We start from the raw sequence: 19,059 nt of genomic DNA, 5'->3' as shown, positions 1-19,059 counted from the left end.
TCAATATGGCTGGCTAGCTTTACGATTGACCTGGCAAAACCTTCGCTAGGTGGCGCACTTCATTGGAAAGATAAAAATCTGGGGGAAACTGCGTCCCTGTGGCAATCAATTTTCAGTCGGAAATACAATTTCATTGGTTCAAAAACCCGTCAATGTCTGACAGAAATAATTCTGTATGGCCAAACAATGAATATTCATGACTCCTGAGTGCTTATTCCCATGTCAGTGTAAAACATATCTCACTGATGTTTCTCTGAAATCACTAGTATTTGCATGATTTGTAGGTGGTGTAAAATCATAAAATGACTCTCCATGAAGATCAAGGTAATATATACAACACTGTCAATCACATCTTTTCAAAAGAACAACACAGTTGTCAAGTATAAAATTTGTTTTTATTTACAGAAATATAGAAAACAAAAATATGACAGTACAATACTAATACTGAGGTTGAAGTAAACATAGCAATATTCGTTTTATAAAAAAAAAAAAAGGTGAATTTGTTTTGCCATCCTTTCATGATTTTTCAAACTGTCATCTGTTCCAGTGTTCATTTTGTTTCTGCTTACAGACAGAGACAGCTTGCAGGCAAATTGCACAGTAAATTTCTACACAAACAAAGCAAGGATTGAACATGACAACAAATTATTGATGTGGTTATCACATGATGATCACATGATATCAATGTGATGATCACATGATATCAATAGCCAATCATATGACTACCTACAAATATTGTATTGCTTGCATCTGTATTCTCTAAAGTTTTATTTCACTGCATTAGATACAGAAAGTGAAATATGGCACATATAATGAAAGATTCAATCTCCGACATGAATTTTACATAAAGTTTAAACAGTAAATTCTAGAACAACAGCAATTGACGTGTGATTGTCTAACTTTTATACTAACTTTGAAAGTCAGTCGTAGCACCATAGTGAATATGAAATACAACATGCAGTGACTTTTTGGACATATCGTCTGCTGCTGTTTCTGGCTGAGAATCTCTGGCTACAATATTCTAGTCTTTCCAGCCCGTGTAAAATCTACATTTTATAGTGAAATAAATGTCCCTGCACATTATCCCCCCCCCCCCCAAATATTTTCCCTTTTTATCCATTTCTGAGTTTCTGTATGTGACTAACCTTTATAATGAAATGGAATGAACCAGTCCTAAAATGACAATATGACTATTCCATAAGCGAGAAAGAAAAGGGGTGGTCAAGTAAAACAAACCTGTGCTGTATTCTACTTGTGTAATGGCAGTAACTATATATCTTATACTTGCGTAAATTGATTACAATATCACTGATTCAAGATATAACATGACAATAACAAATATCTGATAAAACTTCAGAAAATGACTAAAAGTAGAATCTTGAAACTGAAACCCATCTCTGCGATTAAGTACACCTGCATTTTAGCACGAGAGTAACTTCTCAAGTGGACTGCACCCTACACCATAAGATATGTAACATCACTCCGTCCTCACTGGCCTGCTCTAGGGGTTGACCACAACACCACAGCGCACCTTACAGACACACTGCACCCCCTCCCCGCCCTTTTTTGGAAGAAAAAAAAAAAGTTTTTTTTTCTGATAAATTGTGCCCCCTAGTGGTGGCAATGAGAACATGCCTTTCTTAGACCTGTCCCCCTAGCTGGAGCAAAAAGAACACAATTTCTATATGAACTTAAAACTTTTGATGCAGTTAGAGAAAAGTGTGCAAGTTTTCTTGAAATAAATTCACATTTAGTGATGGTGAAAGAACATGAATTTTGAACAACCTGTAGCTTCTAACTGAAGCAAACTCTAGTACATGTTTGTTACCTGAATGTGGAAATGTGCAGCTAAAAAAACTACAAGAATTAGCCAGTGATTTCTGGAAAATGCAAAACTTCATCACTACTTTAGAGTGCCATTATATGTTGCTTAAAGAGAACATACATTGATAGTATAAAAAATAAATTGTATCATACGATACATCCGATCTATAACCCCTTGAACCATATATAGTCTCAGTTATCTAGACTCTCCTTGTTGGGGTCCTCGCTTGATGACTGGGGTCCTCAGTAGTACACATAATTTATGACTTCTGCTTTCGGTTAGGACAAATACATCATGGTAAAGTCGCAGCACTGACAAGAATTGCACACCAAGCATAATCTCAGGCAATTCACCCACATGTTTGACAATCTAGAGCATCAGATATCTGTTAATTTCAAGTAACATAATTTTACAAACTTAATCTATGGATTTATTCACATCATTCTTCCTTAATATTTAAATATTCACCCTTCTGGGCAAAGATACTGTTGTCTTAAAATGCTACAAAGTTTGATACAGAGTTTTGGCCCGTCAGCTGTCAGATTGTTAAATCGATGCTAAGTTGTATTTGTGTAGCTTGTCTTTGTTTTTAATCACCCTTTCAGGGGTTTTGTGTATATTGTTTTTATTTATTCTGTACAGTTGTGGGCTGTAAACTATGTTTCCTTTGAGGACTAAGAAATCAATAATAATAACCAAAAGTGGAAGTCACATAATTTTGTTTACTATTTCCCCTGACTGTTTTGGGGTGGTAGCCATTAAGCATCGAGTCCTCAATAACGAGTCTGTGTATAACTGAGACTATATACAAATGTCATTCACCTTGAATTCTCTATAGTGTTTTAAAGCTAAGTATAGCCTTTGCTTTGAGGACAGCAATAAGTGTTATTGTTGAGTGTACTTTATATGCTATTGAGTTCCTTATGTCTTCACATCATGTACTCCTAAGATTCCTGCATATGAAAGAATCTGTAAATTTGGTATATGAACTCCATCATTTAATTCTTTGTTTATGAAGCCATTAAACAATGTTGATGTCTACAAAGCAAATGCCATGCTTAGCTTGCCAGCACTGTGTATTAATTGTAAATGTAAACCCCTAATACAATTCAGCCTGTCTTTGTCTATTTCACATATTCGTTCTTCCTCCATAGCAGTCCTGTACAACTCCCTAAGTTTAAGTTCCTCCATAGCAGTCCTGTAGAACGCCCTAAGTTTAAAAAGTTCCTCCATAACAGTCCAGCAGAACTCCTGATGATTGATAAGTTCCCCCATAGCAATCTCACAGAACTACCTAAGTTTAAGAAGTTCCTCCACAGCAGTCCTGTAAAACTCCCTAACTTTGATAAGTTGAATCACTGCATTAGATGATGTCATTGGAGTTGTTGTCCACAAAATTTCTGGCATATCTATGCCACCAGCTTCTGCTTACTGGAGTAAGGAGATACAAAAAATCCCAACAAACATCCTTGATATTTTTACATCTGATTCATTTCATCATACAGTTTGCTTCCCCTGCAATAGATACAATAACCCTGTCGCCTAGCAACATGCAGTCTTATTTTCAACGCAGGTCCTAGTTTGAGTCCGAAATTTTGAAGCAGGTGTTCTTCGGTCAACAGAGGAAGTGTCTCACCATCTATACCTTGTTCTCTGAATATCTAAAAAAAAAGTGAAGGAAAGCAGAAAAAACAAAATATAAGGAAATGGCGAACTGTCTTGTAAGGATGTCCTATAAAACTATGTTGTCCTCTGAATATCAGTCAGAGGTTCTCCTCTCACTGTAGGACTAAGGGTCTTTTTACAATGTTGAAACTACAAATGTGAGTTTCAACTCTGTAGGTGACATACATGTAAGTTGTAAAACTGATAAACTGGATTTTGGGCCCATTCTTTGACCTTCATAAGGGTCCTCGACCTTCAAAGTCTTAGACTGCAAAAGTACTTGATCTTCAAATTCCTTGACCTTCAAAAGTCTTTGACCTCCAAGATTTTCAAAAGTCCTCAGTTGACTTTCAAAAACCCAAGGCTTGCAAAAGCATTTGAAGTTTGACTACAGAGTCGTACTTACTGATGCATACTCAGCACAGCCACCTAACGATGATACAAACTGATAGACATCGTCTACAGTCCAGTTGGTTAAGTTATCTAGAGACGTGGAACCACTGTTCATGGTTGCACTCTCAGACGCTGACCTCATTGGGTTGCCATGGGAACCACCTCGATTAAACAGCATGTCATGTCGACTTTTCAGTTCAATGTACATGCCATTTCTGTTGGTGCTGCCACTTCGATCATGGTGACTTGAGGGCGCTGTAAGCTCTGTGTACCGGCTACAAGCAAACAACAAACGGTTTAAATTCTTGGTTTTACGATTTTTCATGAATCTTAAGTATATCAATACTGATGGTAGTGGGGAAAAAAGATTGCATATCTGTACTAACCTACATCAATAGTATCATACTGCTGGGGTTTCGAGACAATTTGGCCTACATTTTAAATTTTATTTGAACCATACATGTACACTACTACCACCATGGTCTAAGTAAAGTTTTAAAATGTACTACAAATCAGAACAAAATTATAATGTGTCAATACAGCTGTTATAATAAAAACAAAAGATACATATAGTTTGGCCACTGGAGGTGCTGTTTTATAGCTACAATCGATGCCAAATAATTTTATTAACTCTTTTTTCGATAATGCAATGTTTAGTTATACACAGTTTGATGACTGCTATTTGTACTATTCAATACTATGCAGAGAGTACAATATTATGATTCAGTCATCACATCTAACAAAACAGTCTCAGAAAACATTCAAGTTGGAGCTAATGAATTTAAAACTATTCCAAGTATAAAACTTGCCTGCCATTATAGGAATGTTGTCTGTTGATTGGGAATGTTGATTTTGATGATCCATACGTCAGTGTAATTGTTGGCCCTCTATTGGTCTGTTGGGGAGAATATATCAGAAGCTATTGCAGTGGAATATTGAAAGCATTGTCTGATAGAAAATCCACGTACACACAAGTGAATGCACATATTGCATTTTTTTTAAAACAAAATTTGCTGATTTGGAAATCAAATATATATTATCAGTGACTATTACGTGAGTGCCGGTTTTGGTACCTATACATTTATACTTAAGGTCTGTTTTGACTTTAGGTTGGTGCTATACTACCAGGTGCATTCATGATTTGTTTGGACACAAACTGAGTAAAAACCAAATAATTACACAAGCAGAAACTGGTCAAATACTGGATGCAAGATTTGGTAAGGAACTGGTTTAGTTGCAGAGAACAATGCACACACACACTTATGCAAATACTGTGACAACCCTATGATACGCGAATACAAGTGTGGCTTACTCGGGGTATTTGCATGAGTTCTTGCAGCGTTCTCTGCGGCTGTACTTTCACTCAGTACGCTCGTGAAAGTGCAGCAGAAAACACTACAAGCATGAGTGCAACTACCCGATGAGTACCCACACTGGAACTCACGTGGCATGGGGTTCTGTTATTATTACATGTGTTTATCTGAAATGGCAAACTTCCATAAAAATCATACAGTGCTATCACACAATTTTGTGTCTAGTGAATGATCATGTCCTCATTTGCATATCATCTGCGTGCATCTATGTAATAATGTTTACCACTAGTATGAGCGCACACCGGTGCAAGTAATCTCTGGTATATATATGTAATAACGAGAATATAATACTACACTACTAATCATTCTGTCACATAGTCTCAACAATTAATGTATCACTTAGACCACGATAAATATTCATAGTATACCTCTGGTTCATGATGCTGTGGCATGGTTTGTTTTCTTGGTTTGTGTAGTTGTTTACTAAGAATTGTAGATTGGTGTTGTTGGATGTTAGATGGTGAAAGTCTATCAGATCCACTTGGTGAGAGCGGATTTCCTCCTTGCACTGATCTTTGAGCATGTTCTGAAATGACAAACGAACAAACAAACAAACAAACAAACGGGTCAGTTGTGTTGATCACATGACTTGATGCAGTAAGTTTAAGAATGTAGATGTATGTATGCACACGCAGCAGCAAACATGATCGAGGATTTTTAAGGGGCAGGACAGGGGAACAATTTCAATTTTCCTGTTGCTTGTTTTCCTTTCCTGTCTGTTGACTAAATGTAGAGTAGCTTCACAAGGGTGCAGGATGCATGTATGTATGTATGTATGTATGTATGTATGTATGTATGTATGTATGTATGTATGTATGTATGTATGTATGTATGTATATATGTATGTATGTATGTATGTATGTATCTGTGTGTATGTACGTACATATGTATGTAAGTATGTATGTACATATGTAAAAAATAAAATAAAATAAAATAGTATCTACTGTTATATCTTACCGATATGTTGGGGTTCCAAGGAATTAGCAAGCTCATAAATTCTCCTCTGTTCTTCAAAAGCAAAGTCATCACCTTCACGGACCTGTATATTATCTTCATCTACATATCAAATAAAACTTAAAATCATTCCGTATTCACTGAAGGAAAATGGTTCAGTTTATATCAAAACAAAGTATGTACTAGCATTACATTACATCACACTACATTATATATAGCATTGCATGACATTACATGACACACCATAACATAACAATAAATTGATTTCTTAACATTACACTATTAAAATACATTACATTACAATTTACATCACACTATAGTACACAATAGCACTGCATTGTTACAATACATAGCACTGCATGACATTACATAGCACTGCATAGCACTGCATTGTGTTAATTATTATCTAACCTGTTTGGGGTGAGCAAGTGTGTCGTCTCTTCTCTGCATTGCCACCACTTTCTCTATCTGTGCTGTACTGTCTCTTTCTGTTAAACTCTGTTTCAGTTGGTGAGGATCTTTCATTGCGATCTGAGAACTGTGATCCACTGGTTTGATGTAGATGGGAGATTATCGCCGACAGTGATCCATTGGAGCTGTCAAAACTACTATATATATAAAATACAAGAATAAACAGAAACAGTCACCAAATGTAAACCAATCCGATTTAACGTCTAGGGCGACTTGTAGTCCTGTTTACAGACGGAGTAATTCAGCCCTTCTTTGGTGTTGAGCGAAACGCGTGCACCGTCTACAAGCAGGACTACTTGGTAGTATCAAGTATGGTGGTACTGCCTTACTTTCCTTTATAGCGCTCTCTAGCGGAGACATCATCTATTACTTTCTCCTTTTGTTTCACGTTTCCTCGACGTTCACTTTCGCTTTTTAATAAATACGGGATTAGAACTTGAGTCTGAGGGTATCGTATAAAAACAACTTTCCAACTAACCTCTTCCTTGATCTTTCCACCATTACCTGAGGTCCACCGACATCTCTTGAGATCGGCATGCCACCATAGTCATTGTGACTACTACTAGATCGTTTGTTTGGTACCATGGTAGGGGCAGAAGAAATGCGCTTATCGGCCAATCGACCACGATTCTATAGAAACAAATAAGGGGGTAAGTGAAGTGTGTAAATTAATATCAATTTCAAAAGAAAACAGAGATGTAGATCAAATTTTGAAATTTAAAAATCGTTGGTTTCAGTATAATTTCGATGTAGTCCGACGCTTTGTATTTGAATTTTGCTTTCCTAAGCATGTGTAAGATACCCTCACTGTTTGTAGAAGGTTCTTTTCGTAATGTTCAGAGTCGACTGACAACAGCGGCCGAGATAAACAATTATATTTTTGGTGGAAACAAATGCTCTGATAAACTTTTTCAACATTTCACATATCTAAAGAAACTTCAAAAAATACTCGATGTTGTCATTGCTGGTAGGAATATATATCAAGGAAAACAATAATTCGAAACTTACCACTGGCGTGCTAACTCGACAAGCTGCGCAGTCGCATATTGGTGGATGAGTTTGCAAGAGTCCTCGGTTCATTAACGTTTTTAGACATTTTCCACGATGACGAATACTCCGTTTCCAGTCCTTAGCTGTTTCTCGACCGCTTACAAACTGGAATTCGTTCGGCGTCAACCAAGCGTTCTATAAATAACAAAGACGATAATGGTATAAGGAAATACAGTAACCGACGTTCTCGTACCGTTCTTGGGGTCAATTGGCACAAAGAAAGAAGTCTGCCGTCAGTAAACAGTTCCTAAACGAAAATACGTAATTATTATAGTTTGGTTATTAAGGTGTTCATTTGGACGGAAATACTTTGGATAACCAGACTGGACTTCATATTATAATGACTGAATGTCATTGGTACTGTACATCCTGATTGATAACATCGTGGCGCCAAAAGTGTTGGAATATATTTCGGCAAATATTTTGCTCTCCTCTGTACTGTTTTTCACATTTCATCCACTTATTTTAGACTGTAATTAATGAAATTGTTCCATCTTTATATATTATATCAAATTTTTTATGAAACTTTTAATATTTATGGAAATCCTCAGAAAAATCGAAGTTTATATTTTCAACGTCAGGTAGAGGTTAAAGGGCACGGGGTCAAGTCTTCAGAAACCTAACGACTCGATAATGAATGGAAGCACCTGATAAATCATGCTTATGTTTGATACTTTTACATACCTTAAAGAAAACACACTGTCCTTTGCTTCCTTGGCACAACTTGGATAAATACAACAATGCTTTATTTTCGCCACACTCAATTTCCAAGGCTGCTTGGCCGTCATCATCTACGGTTGGCCTGAAATCGTCACTCGACCGGAACGGATGCTCCGATGGCTATATGATAAAAACATTTCAGATGGTACTCGTAACGTCACATAAGAAACACCTTACAGATTGTAAAAACATCAACAAAGAGTCGATCTATCGCACAAAAGTATGTTTAAATTATTACTTTGGGGACGATTTGTGCAAAATGAACAAGAAATACTGGGATTGGTGAGTGATTCCATCCACCCCCACCCCCACCCCCGCCAGCTGAAGTAGACTGTAAATTGCTTACGACGTCGACTGAATTTTCAGAAGGGTGTGTAATATTTCAACCAGACAGTGGTAATGTGCTTAGAAAATATGATACTATCAGGAAATTGGGGGGGGGGGGGTCAGTGACGGCAGACTACTGTATTTGGCTTTGAATTCAGTCTAACTTTTCGCCGTAAATACCTGTGACATAGTCTAAAAGTAAACATGGGACTGTCATTGATGAGTTACGTAAATCACGGATTCTCATTTACCATTGACGTATTGTTCATTAAGCACTTGAAAGTTGTGATATGTGTTGAAGGCCTTTGTAAATCAAAACGTACTGTCATAAATTTATCATAACATATATTGTTCATTTAAACTAGAAGTGGAGCCATATGCTGATTCCAAGGCCTTAGTACACACAGACAGTTATGTAAAATATACGTCACGGTAGACTACCTGCATAAATAGATGAACAATTATAATACATAATGCAGTGGGCCGTCGATCACTAAAAGAAAAGTTTTAACTTTCTTGTCTCTTATTTGTGTGTGTCTGTCTGTCTGTCGTCGTCGTCAACGTGTTGTTGTTGTTGTTGTTGTTGTTGTTGATTGTCATGGTACATTTTATCTTCGGACCACTTCCACGCGCGAGGCATGCCACTCTATTTAATAACCATGGAAACAAGCACGAGCGAATGTCGACCCACGAAATGTGAAAATGAAGTGTGCTTCAAAAAATGTATAATGTTCTCTTGGCTCTGTTTTGTATATATTCTTATTATTATTAGAACAAGATGTTACTGAACACTCGACTTAATTTATGTGGCGATACATTTCTCCGATGATTAAAAATGTGTAGGATCGACAGGGTTGATATAACGAAGTAGGCTGTGTGTGTAGTTTCCTATTACATTGTACACTTCAAACGTTGATTTTGTTTACTCTGGCATGGCTCTACATCTACTCAAGCGTGAATCTCAGCAGTAGTGGTCTGACTGAGCTAAAACATACTATAGCACTACTGACGCGAAGATTCATTGGTGTTTCACTCATCAGCCAATGTTTTTACAAACACAATTTCAAATGCAAAGGAAACAATTACAGAGGTGCCAAGTATAATGGGGGGGGGGGGGTGTAGAAGTAGACAACTTACCACATTGATTATCTGTTGGAAAGTAAACAATTGCAGCCATTAAACTCATCAAGTCCATTTTGAGATTTTTTTCAGTAGAAGTAATAGATGGTCAACGAGTTCGGGAGGGTTATAGGCCAATAAACGTGGGGCATAGCCCCCGACTTTTTGGCACATAACCCTACCAACAAGTTGTCTATCTTTAATACGTATACTACGGCGTGATTGGCTCAAACGGATATATAGGTCACACTCCTAAGAATGAGTGGGTTATGGCTCCATATAACCAACCGAAATCAAGGCCTCTGATTGGCCAAATCAGTCTAGCTGTAGTATAAGACTATTTCTACTGCCATATTATGTAAAAGAATAGCAACACTTTATCAATTTTTAAATATGATTGGGCATAGGATCCTGATGTGCCTCTGTTATTGTTAGCGTATAATAGAATAACTGTGTCTATCTTTGTGTTAAAAACATAATGTCCCATGAGTGAAACACCAAGGCAACTTCATTTCTCCTGTAATCAAAAGGGAAATTGAAACGGACCTCTACACTGTAATCCTCACTCGAGTTCCGACTATAGTCATCGTTAATACTGCTTCTCCGCACATGCTCCATGCCCTTTGACATTGTCTGTGTTCTGTCATGCTCTTCGTCCATTTCGTCATCATCATCGTCGTCGTCATCATCTTCGTCATCGTCGTCATCATCATCGTCATTATAACGGTCAACGCTGTTTTTCTCGTTACCACCAACTTCTTGATTTGAGCCAATACCCTCATCTTCGACGGAAGGTTCGCGTTTGATTTCCTTCCGTAACGCTGATAGTGGCGCGTCATCATTGTTGTTGTCAGGGGAACATGGCGATATGCTGTCGGTAGCCATCCTTAGAGTTCTGTCAAAATAAAGATTCCCGTTAGTAAATTTAGTATTTTTTGGCGTCCACGTGGCAAATGGACATTCGGGGTATATTTGTTTTCGTTTTCAGTTTAATGGGCCGAAGTTCAGGTATTGACAGTTTCATGAAAAGCGCTCGACTACTTGACAACTAGACACAAGAGTACACTGCCAATTAATTATGCCTGAACTATTGGCGACTTGCTAAATGATGACGTCAACCCGTATTGAAAAATAGACTGTATAATAGAAACACACTTTCTGACTGAAAAATTAATCTTGGAAATCTTTCAATAACTGAAGCTATGGAAAGGACCAGAAAGAAAGTATTTTGTGCCATAATGCCCATCTTTTGAGACACACAGAGAGAGAGAGAGAGAGAGAGAGAGAGAGAGAGAGAGAGAGAGAGAGAGAGAGAGAGAGAGAGAGAGAGAGAGAGAGAGAGAGAGAGAGAGAGAGAGAGAGAGAGAGAGAGAGGGGGGGAGTGGGAGAGAGGAGTGGGAGAGAGAGGGGTGGGGGGGTAGGGACGCCAGCTTTCGGGTAGGCACGTAAGTCAGTCACTATATAGCACTATCAGATGGTGTTTCATTTGCATATCATAAATAAATATTTGCATATTTTTTTTAATTTTTTTTTTTTTTGGGGGGGGGGCTTTTGAATTTTGCTTGTACCTTCTTGGGTTTTGTTTTATAAGTAAGTTTGAAAACTTCCTTAATTCATTTGACAATTCCAGTTAGACTTTAATTCTCTAAGTCAAATGAGTCAATGACGTAATACCTTTCCGCTATAAAATTATGTCATTGAATCATGCGTACATTAAAGGCAGTGTGTAGTTATGCTCGCAGAGAAATAACATGATGTAACTCAGTTTTCTGGATTTTTCCCCTCAAACTAGCATTACGTGATTCCCACTTTCTGCTAAAACGCATATAGTCGTAAAAACCAACAGGGGGTCACTCAAAAATTAAGGGTGCAAGGGCTGAGATTTCTGATTGTCTGAAAGGGCGGACATTTTTTGCGGCAACGGTATAATATTTTCCCCAAGAGATATTGTTTTAAGTTAACTACATTCTTGCAAACCGACGCATATTTTTCTAATGATGCAAGAAAACCACTTAAGGGGGTGTACGTGAGAAAGCGAAGTTGCCGTAAAAAGGACAGTCCTATTGATTTACGACTATGGTTTCCGGCGAGAGTTGGAAACTGTCGTGGTTCGCAAATATGCAAATAAGGTGATTTCGCGTCTCGCCTTGTCTTCTTGAAAGACTCCCTAGGGTCTTTACGTCTCCACAGTTATCCCCACCAAAGAAAGGCTAGCAACAGGTTGTTTTTCAATAGGAAGACTGACTCGATTAAAGGGCCCGTGTTTTCACGTTCCCGCATGAAAAGCGACTGCATACCAATGCAAGACAAAAGAACCCTTTATATAGCCTGGAGTGATGCGTGTCATTTCAGCGATGGAGTCGGATAATCATTCATGCGTTCAAGGACCTGTGGTGAAACACTGGCCGACAAAATTGTCATTCTCCACGTACGCGTCCGTAAATGTACCTAAACACCGACCTACACCTTGTGGGTGTTCTACATCACTAGATGTATCGAGAGTCGAGATTTCAGTGGACAAAACTGAGAAGAAGAAAAGCTACCGTAACGGTATTATAATGAATGTTATTAACGACTACATAGAAAAAATATAGATATATGACGCAATGATTAAAAATATGAGTTTCACATACGTATATATATAGTGTTGATATTCTAGAATCTCACCTCGCACCACGTTTCTGACTGAAGTACGAAGCCATGTCTATGTACTTGGTTGGCTAAACTGAGAAGTTAGTGATGCTACACCAGACAGACGGCCACGCCTATACATGTAACTGTATGTGTAGTCAAGGTACGATGTATGCTTAGGCCATCCTCAGGCAAAAACGATTTGACGGTTTCGATGTATATATACACTAAGTATGTACAGTATATACCTATCGAAATTTTTGAACGCAAAGATTTCCATATTATTATTTTCTTTTAATTTTCTGGTCTTTTCAAGATATTTTTCTCAAAGTACACACAACTCTCTTAAAGGCCAATGTTTCAATCATATAGGTTCTTGCATTAGTGTAGATCAGTAGATCCATAAGGATTAAGATACGGTAATTATTTTATCTGATCCAACTTATTTGAAATCCTAATCTGTAATGGAAATTTAACATTTTTTAGTTGGCAGGGGAAAACTCAGTATGTTTGGGTAATCGGACCACACAAATTGTTTAGATTGGAGGTACATACAGTTGACGTGGAAGCCACATCGTACACATGTCGTGACATAGCATAACAGGTGACTGGTTGGCCTGGGATGAAATTTACCTAATCGAAGATTTGGCGTCTATTAGTGTATAGTATCAGATGTTTATGCTTCGTGGCTAATATTTCAAATTAATAGGCCTAGCTACGATTAAGGCAAATACCAGTGTTATGTATGACCAGGTCTTAAAATATCGATAAATGCAGAAAACTGATTTTGTAATTCACATTTCACACTGAGTATATTCTAATAACGTGCGACTGAATGAAAGAATGAATTATGAACACATTAAGAATGCAACTTACTGAAGGTAAGTAAGTGGAGAGCGAGCGAGGGGGAGAGAGAGAGAGAGAGAGAGAGAGAGAGAGAGAGAGAGAGAGAGAGAGAGAGAGAGAGAGAGAGAGAGAGAGAGAGAGAGAGAGAGAGAAGAGAGAGAGAGAGAGATGAGATGAGAGAGAGAGACAGACAGACAGACAGACAGTGACAGAGACAGAGAGAGGGGAGGGAGAGACAGACAGAGAGAGGGAGGGGAGGGAGGGACAGAGACAGAGACAGTGACAGTGACAAACAGAGAGAGGGGAAGGAGAGAAATCACACTGTCATCAGTGAGATCTGGCCCCCTTTTTTCCAGTATCCCACTCGAAATCGATTTCATTCCGACTCTTAATGGACCACACTATTGATTCTGACTTTTCAAAGACTATTAGAGAAACCGGCGTGTGAAATAAGTCTGATGTAATATCAAAGCCAACAGAAGTACCACCCGGTAGAACAATCGTATGTGCGTGGTGAGAGAGCTATGAACATCCGGGTACTCGATTCTTCCCCCGTCGTAATTCAACACTTAACAAACACAGTCCGTGGATGCTGCACATGCGTGTATAGTCCAAGACAGTATATCGTTCAAATTGTATACTGTTGACAGTTGTCACGCAGTGTAGATTCCTTGAACAGAGCTACAATTTGCTATACTTTGATCTATTTTAATAATTTTCAAAATCTATAGTGATTTATGTGTATCAAATAAAATGTTCTACTCAGAGACTTGGCGATTTCTTGGCAGCGAATCTTACTATGCAACCAGAGTTCATCATGAACATCAATTCTCGTCACTTATTTGTAATAACCGGATATATAATTTCAAACGATGGAAAGTATGCCAAAAGAGTAGCATAGTATGTAAAGAACGGACCAATGGTACAAGTCGATCCCTGGAACCGTTTCAACAAACACAAGCTAGAATAGAAGACCACACATAGATGGCATTGATGAGAAATGCAGACACACAACGTATGTCTTGAAAAAGTAGAATGGTAACCGAAGTAGAAACACAATTCGATATAATATGGTGGTGTACCAACGACATGTATTGACAAACGTGTTGGAATCATTCATTATGTGAAATAGTGTACCAAAACCTAACTTTAACATCTTTCATTTTTGATTATCTATCTATCTATCTATCTATCTATCTATCTATCTATATATATATATATATATATATATATATATATATATATATATATATATATATATATATAGTTTGCGCTCTATTGCTCTATTGCGCTCTGTCACTGCGGTATAGAGCACTGTCTTAGCAGATTGATACTCACCGAGTTATATATATATATATATATATATATATATATATATATATATATATATATATATATATATATATATATATATATAGACTTAATTCAAAAGAATAAGGATGTAATAAGTCGTTACCCAGAGTTTCACGCTTCGAGCGATCAGACAACTAAATATACATACATATATATATGACCATTTCGATACAAAATACAAACCGTTGTCATACACACCACTGGGAGCCCTGGAACCATGTTACAAACAATTATGCATGGGTAAATGGAATATCATTTTATTATTTTTAAACTCACGGATGAGTATATATAGAAACAGTACATTATTTCAATCGTATACAGACCCGTATATGCATATAGCTAGTTTTCCATGACATGGCTCCATGTGTACAAACTTAGCTGATATTTGAGTGTTGAATGCTAATTCTCAAACATAATGACCAGTTTTAACAAAGTACACCGCTAGCGTTGTATTTCAGCTGCACCGTCCCTGGACTGTGGTTTGATATACTAACCATACGGTACCTTCACACATCTGTTCCCCATATACAAATTTAAATCTGATGTAGAAGATGTATTATATTGATAGCCACAGAAACAGGCTGCTACTGGTGAAACAGTTAACCGTTTAGTATTAATTTGTACGGTGAACTATTTTATATGCGATTGAATAACGTGTTTCTAAATTTTTGTGATACTGGGTATTTATTCCATCGTGTAAAAATGAACGCGAGATCGCCTTACAAAGACGGTAGTGCGATGGAAGAACAGTTTAATACCCACGTGATACAACTAAACTAACATATCTATGTCGCTTGATCTATGACTCCGCCATTGCACTTCCTTTCAATATATGATACAATCACAGTCGCGCTGCATGTGTAAACACCGGTGACACCAATTTTGAATATTCGTAAATACCTAATAACGCCACCATGTTGCATTATGATCATCCTTGAATAGAATATCAGCCCACAAGTGACTGTGGATATAATATTGAAACGTGTGCAACGGAGTCGCAGCTCCGGTACGTCGACATGCGATAACTATATTAACTAGGCAGGAAAACAATGTACCCAATATGAAATAGCACTATCCTTCACATATCATGTTAATAATTTTGTTTGTTTGTTTGTTTGTTTGTTTGTTTGTTTGTTTTGGGGTTTTTTTTAGGTGTAAACATAAACCAAGGTACCGTGTGCCCCAATGAGGGTGCAGTGATGACCACTCTGCCAAAAGGCTTTGAACCAATATCCCAGCAGTCTAGTTTATTTGAGTCCAGACATTTCACGTGTTTCCACACCAAACGTTAGCACGAGAAATCAAGGCCAACAGTGTAATTGGTAGTTTACCGTGGTAGTCTCTGCTGTCATGTGATGGCCACACAGAGTTTTAATCAACAAATTATTTATTCCAACTCATTCGATTCTGACTACGCTACATATACATCCCATCGGGATACGTCTTTGCAAAGGTCAGAGTTCACACTAGTGACTTGCGACATAGATGCTTGCGATAACCATTGTTTTTCTAACAAATCTAACATGCCTTGTGTCACAAATTGTGTATTTTGTAATATCACCCCCCCCCCCCAATTTTGGTGATGATGCCAAACGGGTCCGGGGTTAAGGGTCTTGGTATATCTTAGATTTTAATTTTCATATCTATAATGATTTTGGTTTTTAAACTTAAAAAACGTAGGGAAGTCCTGAACGAACTACTGATAAACATTTTAAAACTGGCCTTTCATATTACGCCTTGATATCATTGTCGAAAGGAAAATATTATCACATACACCTTAAAGCTTGCTTGTAAGTTGTAAGAGCAAAAACCCACAAAATAAAACCAACAAACAAACACTGTATTCATGATATTCCAATATTGCACGTACGTGGAAGGAAAGTGTGGGCGCTTTTTTCGATATCTTGATACCACATACTCATTAGTGAAATAGTGAAGGTGTGTTGATAAACTGTGTATTTAGATACAGACAATGTGTTGATTGTCTACGAGGTGGTGGATTGACATTAATCAAACACAAATTATCGTTTCCGAAATAGAGTTAGAGAGGATACGGGCCGAAAAACCACATGGAAGATATTAGCGATAAGACGAGGTAGAGCAGAAAAGGTGTGTTACATGTAAAACGGTAAAATCATTTCCACTCAGTCGATCGAGTCAAAATGTCTCCCGCTCTGTCCTTTAAATCACAGGGTATAATCACGACTACAAAAACACCGATGCGTAAAACTGTATTACCTCAAAGGTATATCATTGTCTGAGATTTGAACACGAATACGATGCGTGGCGGCAAGTTATCACGATGTCGTGCGTGGGGACCTGGGGGAACATCACGATGTGATATCATGTATATGAAATAAAATTACATCAGCAATGACGTCAACATGTCTTAAAATATCCTTGTATTATCAAATTCTGTCGACAGAAATCTGCGTGTGTGTGTACATGTATGTATGTATGTATGTATGTATGTATGTATGTATGTATGTATGTATGTATGTATGTATGTATGTATGTATGTATGTGTGTGTGTGTGTATGTATGTATGTATGTATGTATGTATGTATGTATGTATGTATGTATGTATGTATGTATGTATGTATGTATGTATGTATGTATGCATGCACTATCTATCTGTCTGCCTATGTTTAAATAAAGCAATACTTCCTGACACGGTTCGTTTTACTAAACCGTCGTAATTGTCGTACTAAAATTAGGATACGTAAGGTTTGGCATGTGACGTCTTGAAAGCGGCAAAATAAAGTACAGACTAGATACAGTAAGTGCGATCTTTATAAATTACATTGTGCAAACTTTATGTTATTGTACATGATTATTCCAACGGCGATCAGCAGGACTGACTGCACTGATGACAATTAGAATAAATGATTGTTTACTAAAACCATGGAGGTAGAAACTTTGTAATATTTTTTTTTTAAAGTTGAAAAATTGATCTAACGAACGGTGAGGCGAATCGTGTCAAAATCAATAACAGCATGCTCTGCATGGTTGGATAAATTAAACATTTGGTAAAATTATTCAAGTTTTTGTTTGGAATATTGCAAATTTGTTCAGTTCAGTATAAAAGATCCAATTCTCTGACATCACCGTTTTCATAGCTCCCCGATCGGAATATTGAATGCCGCCGTTAATTACGAAGAATTTGCTAATATCCGTCCACGGGCCGACTACATAATGAAAGGCTATCCGCCGTCGCGCTGATTTCCGCTAGTGACTTCAAATCTGTAGGAAACCCGCATTTATCATTCGCTTTCAGCGTTGCAACTTGCGGAAGTCTGCACGCAAGATCCGCTTCGAAAGAAAGGTCGAAACATAAGCGATTATATTCGACGTTCAGTTAATACCAGACGATTAACTAAATCGGGTCATCGCTACACTTATCATAGGCGCAGGGTTCAAGGTAACGGGGAAGAAAGGCTTTGGTAATACGAAACTAGCGATGGTACATTTTACCCCGACACGCATGCCAACGCTATTTTTCTAGGTAGTTTGAAAAAGGTCTGAAAATAGACACAGCATACACACAGTTTGCTGACCCTCACCACCCATTCTGATCTGCATACGTGATGACCAAGGCACTCACTTTCGCCAACTGTTACAAAACTTTTCCAAAGAAATTTAAACTAAACTTAAGTAATGACATCAACAGGGAACATATTTACTCATACGGAGCCGACCATCATGGCGTTTTGCATCATACATTGGTTGGATATCGACAACACAACTCCCAGACGATGTAGGCGGGAAGCGAGAAAACGCCATGATCGTTCGCAGTAAAGCCATTATGTATGCGACGTAAATAAGCCGCCCATTCAACACTATGTCTGGGGTGAATTTGGACAGACATAGTTAACACTTACGATAACAAGGCTAAAAACTGACGACACTCACCACCGATGTCTAAAACGACAACACAATTCGCTAGAGTTGCAATGACGGAGTGCCAGCGACGGACGACGCTGCAAAAAAATTATTCGCCAGTCAACGTTACGCTACGTCACGTCCGTATCGACTGATTGAATGCCGACCACGATCTCCGCTGATTGGCCGTTACGACATGACGTCATGTCCGACACATGCTGTTACACCAAAATAGCATACTCCCCAGCGGGAATACATAAATAAACACATAAATATTCAGAGCACGTCGTCGCCACCTTCGACCCCAGACGGACTTACGCCGTCAGTAGTTTGAGGGCGTCCTGTTCGTTAAACAAACTGTACAGTACATGCATTCTGATGCTGATGCTGGAAGTACATGTAATGTGATGCGTATACTGTTATTGTTGTCCCATTGACACGCACGTTGAT

General features: G+C 37.9%; 1 protein-coding gene across 3 annotated transcripts; it reads right to left on the bottom strand.

Annotated features, from left to right (window-relative positions):
- Positions 1 to 436: 436 nt before the first annotated feature.
- On the bottom strand, positions 437 to 18,765 carry LOC144451154 (uncharacterized). 3 transcript variants are annotated; one of them, XR_013482286.1, is made up of 12 exons: positions 18,640 to 18,765; positions 10,444 to 10,792; positions 8,416 to 8,571; positions 7,690 to 7,866; positions 7,160 to 7,311; positions 6,622 to 6,818; positions 6,214 to 6,312; positions 5,625 to 5,782; positions 4,693 to 4,778; positions 3,897 to 4,158; positions 3,120 to 3,486; positions 437 to 2,996 (listed from the first exon to the last, which is right to left on the bottom strand). XR_013482286.1 is itself a non-coding variant. In XM_078141935.1 (11 exons), exons 2-11 carry the CDS (start codon positions 10,780 to 10,782, stop codon positions 3,304 to 3,306), a joined length of 1,809 nt encoding a protein of 602 aa, XP_077998061.1. In that variant the 5' UTR covers positions 10,783 to 10,792; positions 18,640 to 18,765; the 3' UTR covers positions 437 to 3,303. The 3 variants fall into 3 exon arrangements, 2 of the variants coding, with proteins under 2 accessions (XP_077998061.1, XP_077998062.1); XM_078141935.1 differs by having other exon boundaries at positions 437 to 3,486; XM_078141936.1 differs by having other exon boundaries at positions 437 to 3,486; positions 6,622 to 6,815.
- Positions 18,766 to 19,059: the final 294 nt, after the last annotated feature.

This window comes from Glandiceps talaboti, chromosome 21, assembly GCF_964340395.1.
Source record: "Glandiceps talaboti chromosome 21, keGlaTala1.1, whole genome shotgun sequence".
Classification (NCBI taxonomy): domain Eukaryota; kingdom Metazoa; phylum Hemichordata; class Enteropneusta; family Spengelidae; genus Glandiceps; species Glandiceps talaboti.
Note: the sequence above shows the minus strand (reverse complement) of the source record. Positions and strands in the feature narration are given on the sequence as shown.

Coding starts and splice junctions, on each gene's coding strand:
- LOC144451154 (XM_078141935.1), bottom strand. CDS start 10,782: ATGGCTACCGACAGCATATCGCCATGTTCCCCTGACAACAACAATGAT. Junction 6,819..7,159: donor GTGGAAAGATCAAGGAAGAG/GTTAGTTGGAAA, acceptor TTATATATATAG/TAGTTTTGACAGCTCCAATG. Junction 5,783..6,213: donor CTTGGAACCCCAACATATCG/GTAAGATATAAC, acceptor TTGTCATTTCAG/AACATGCTCAAAGATCAGTG.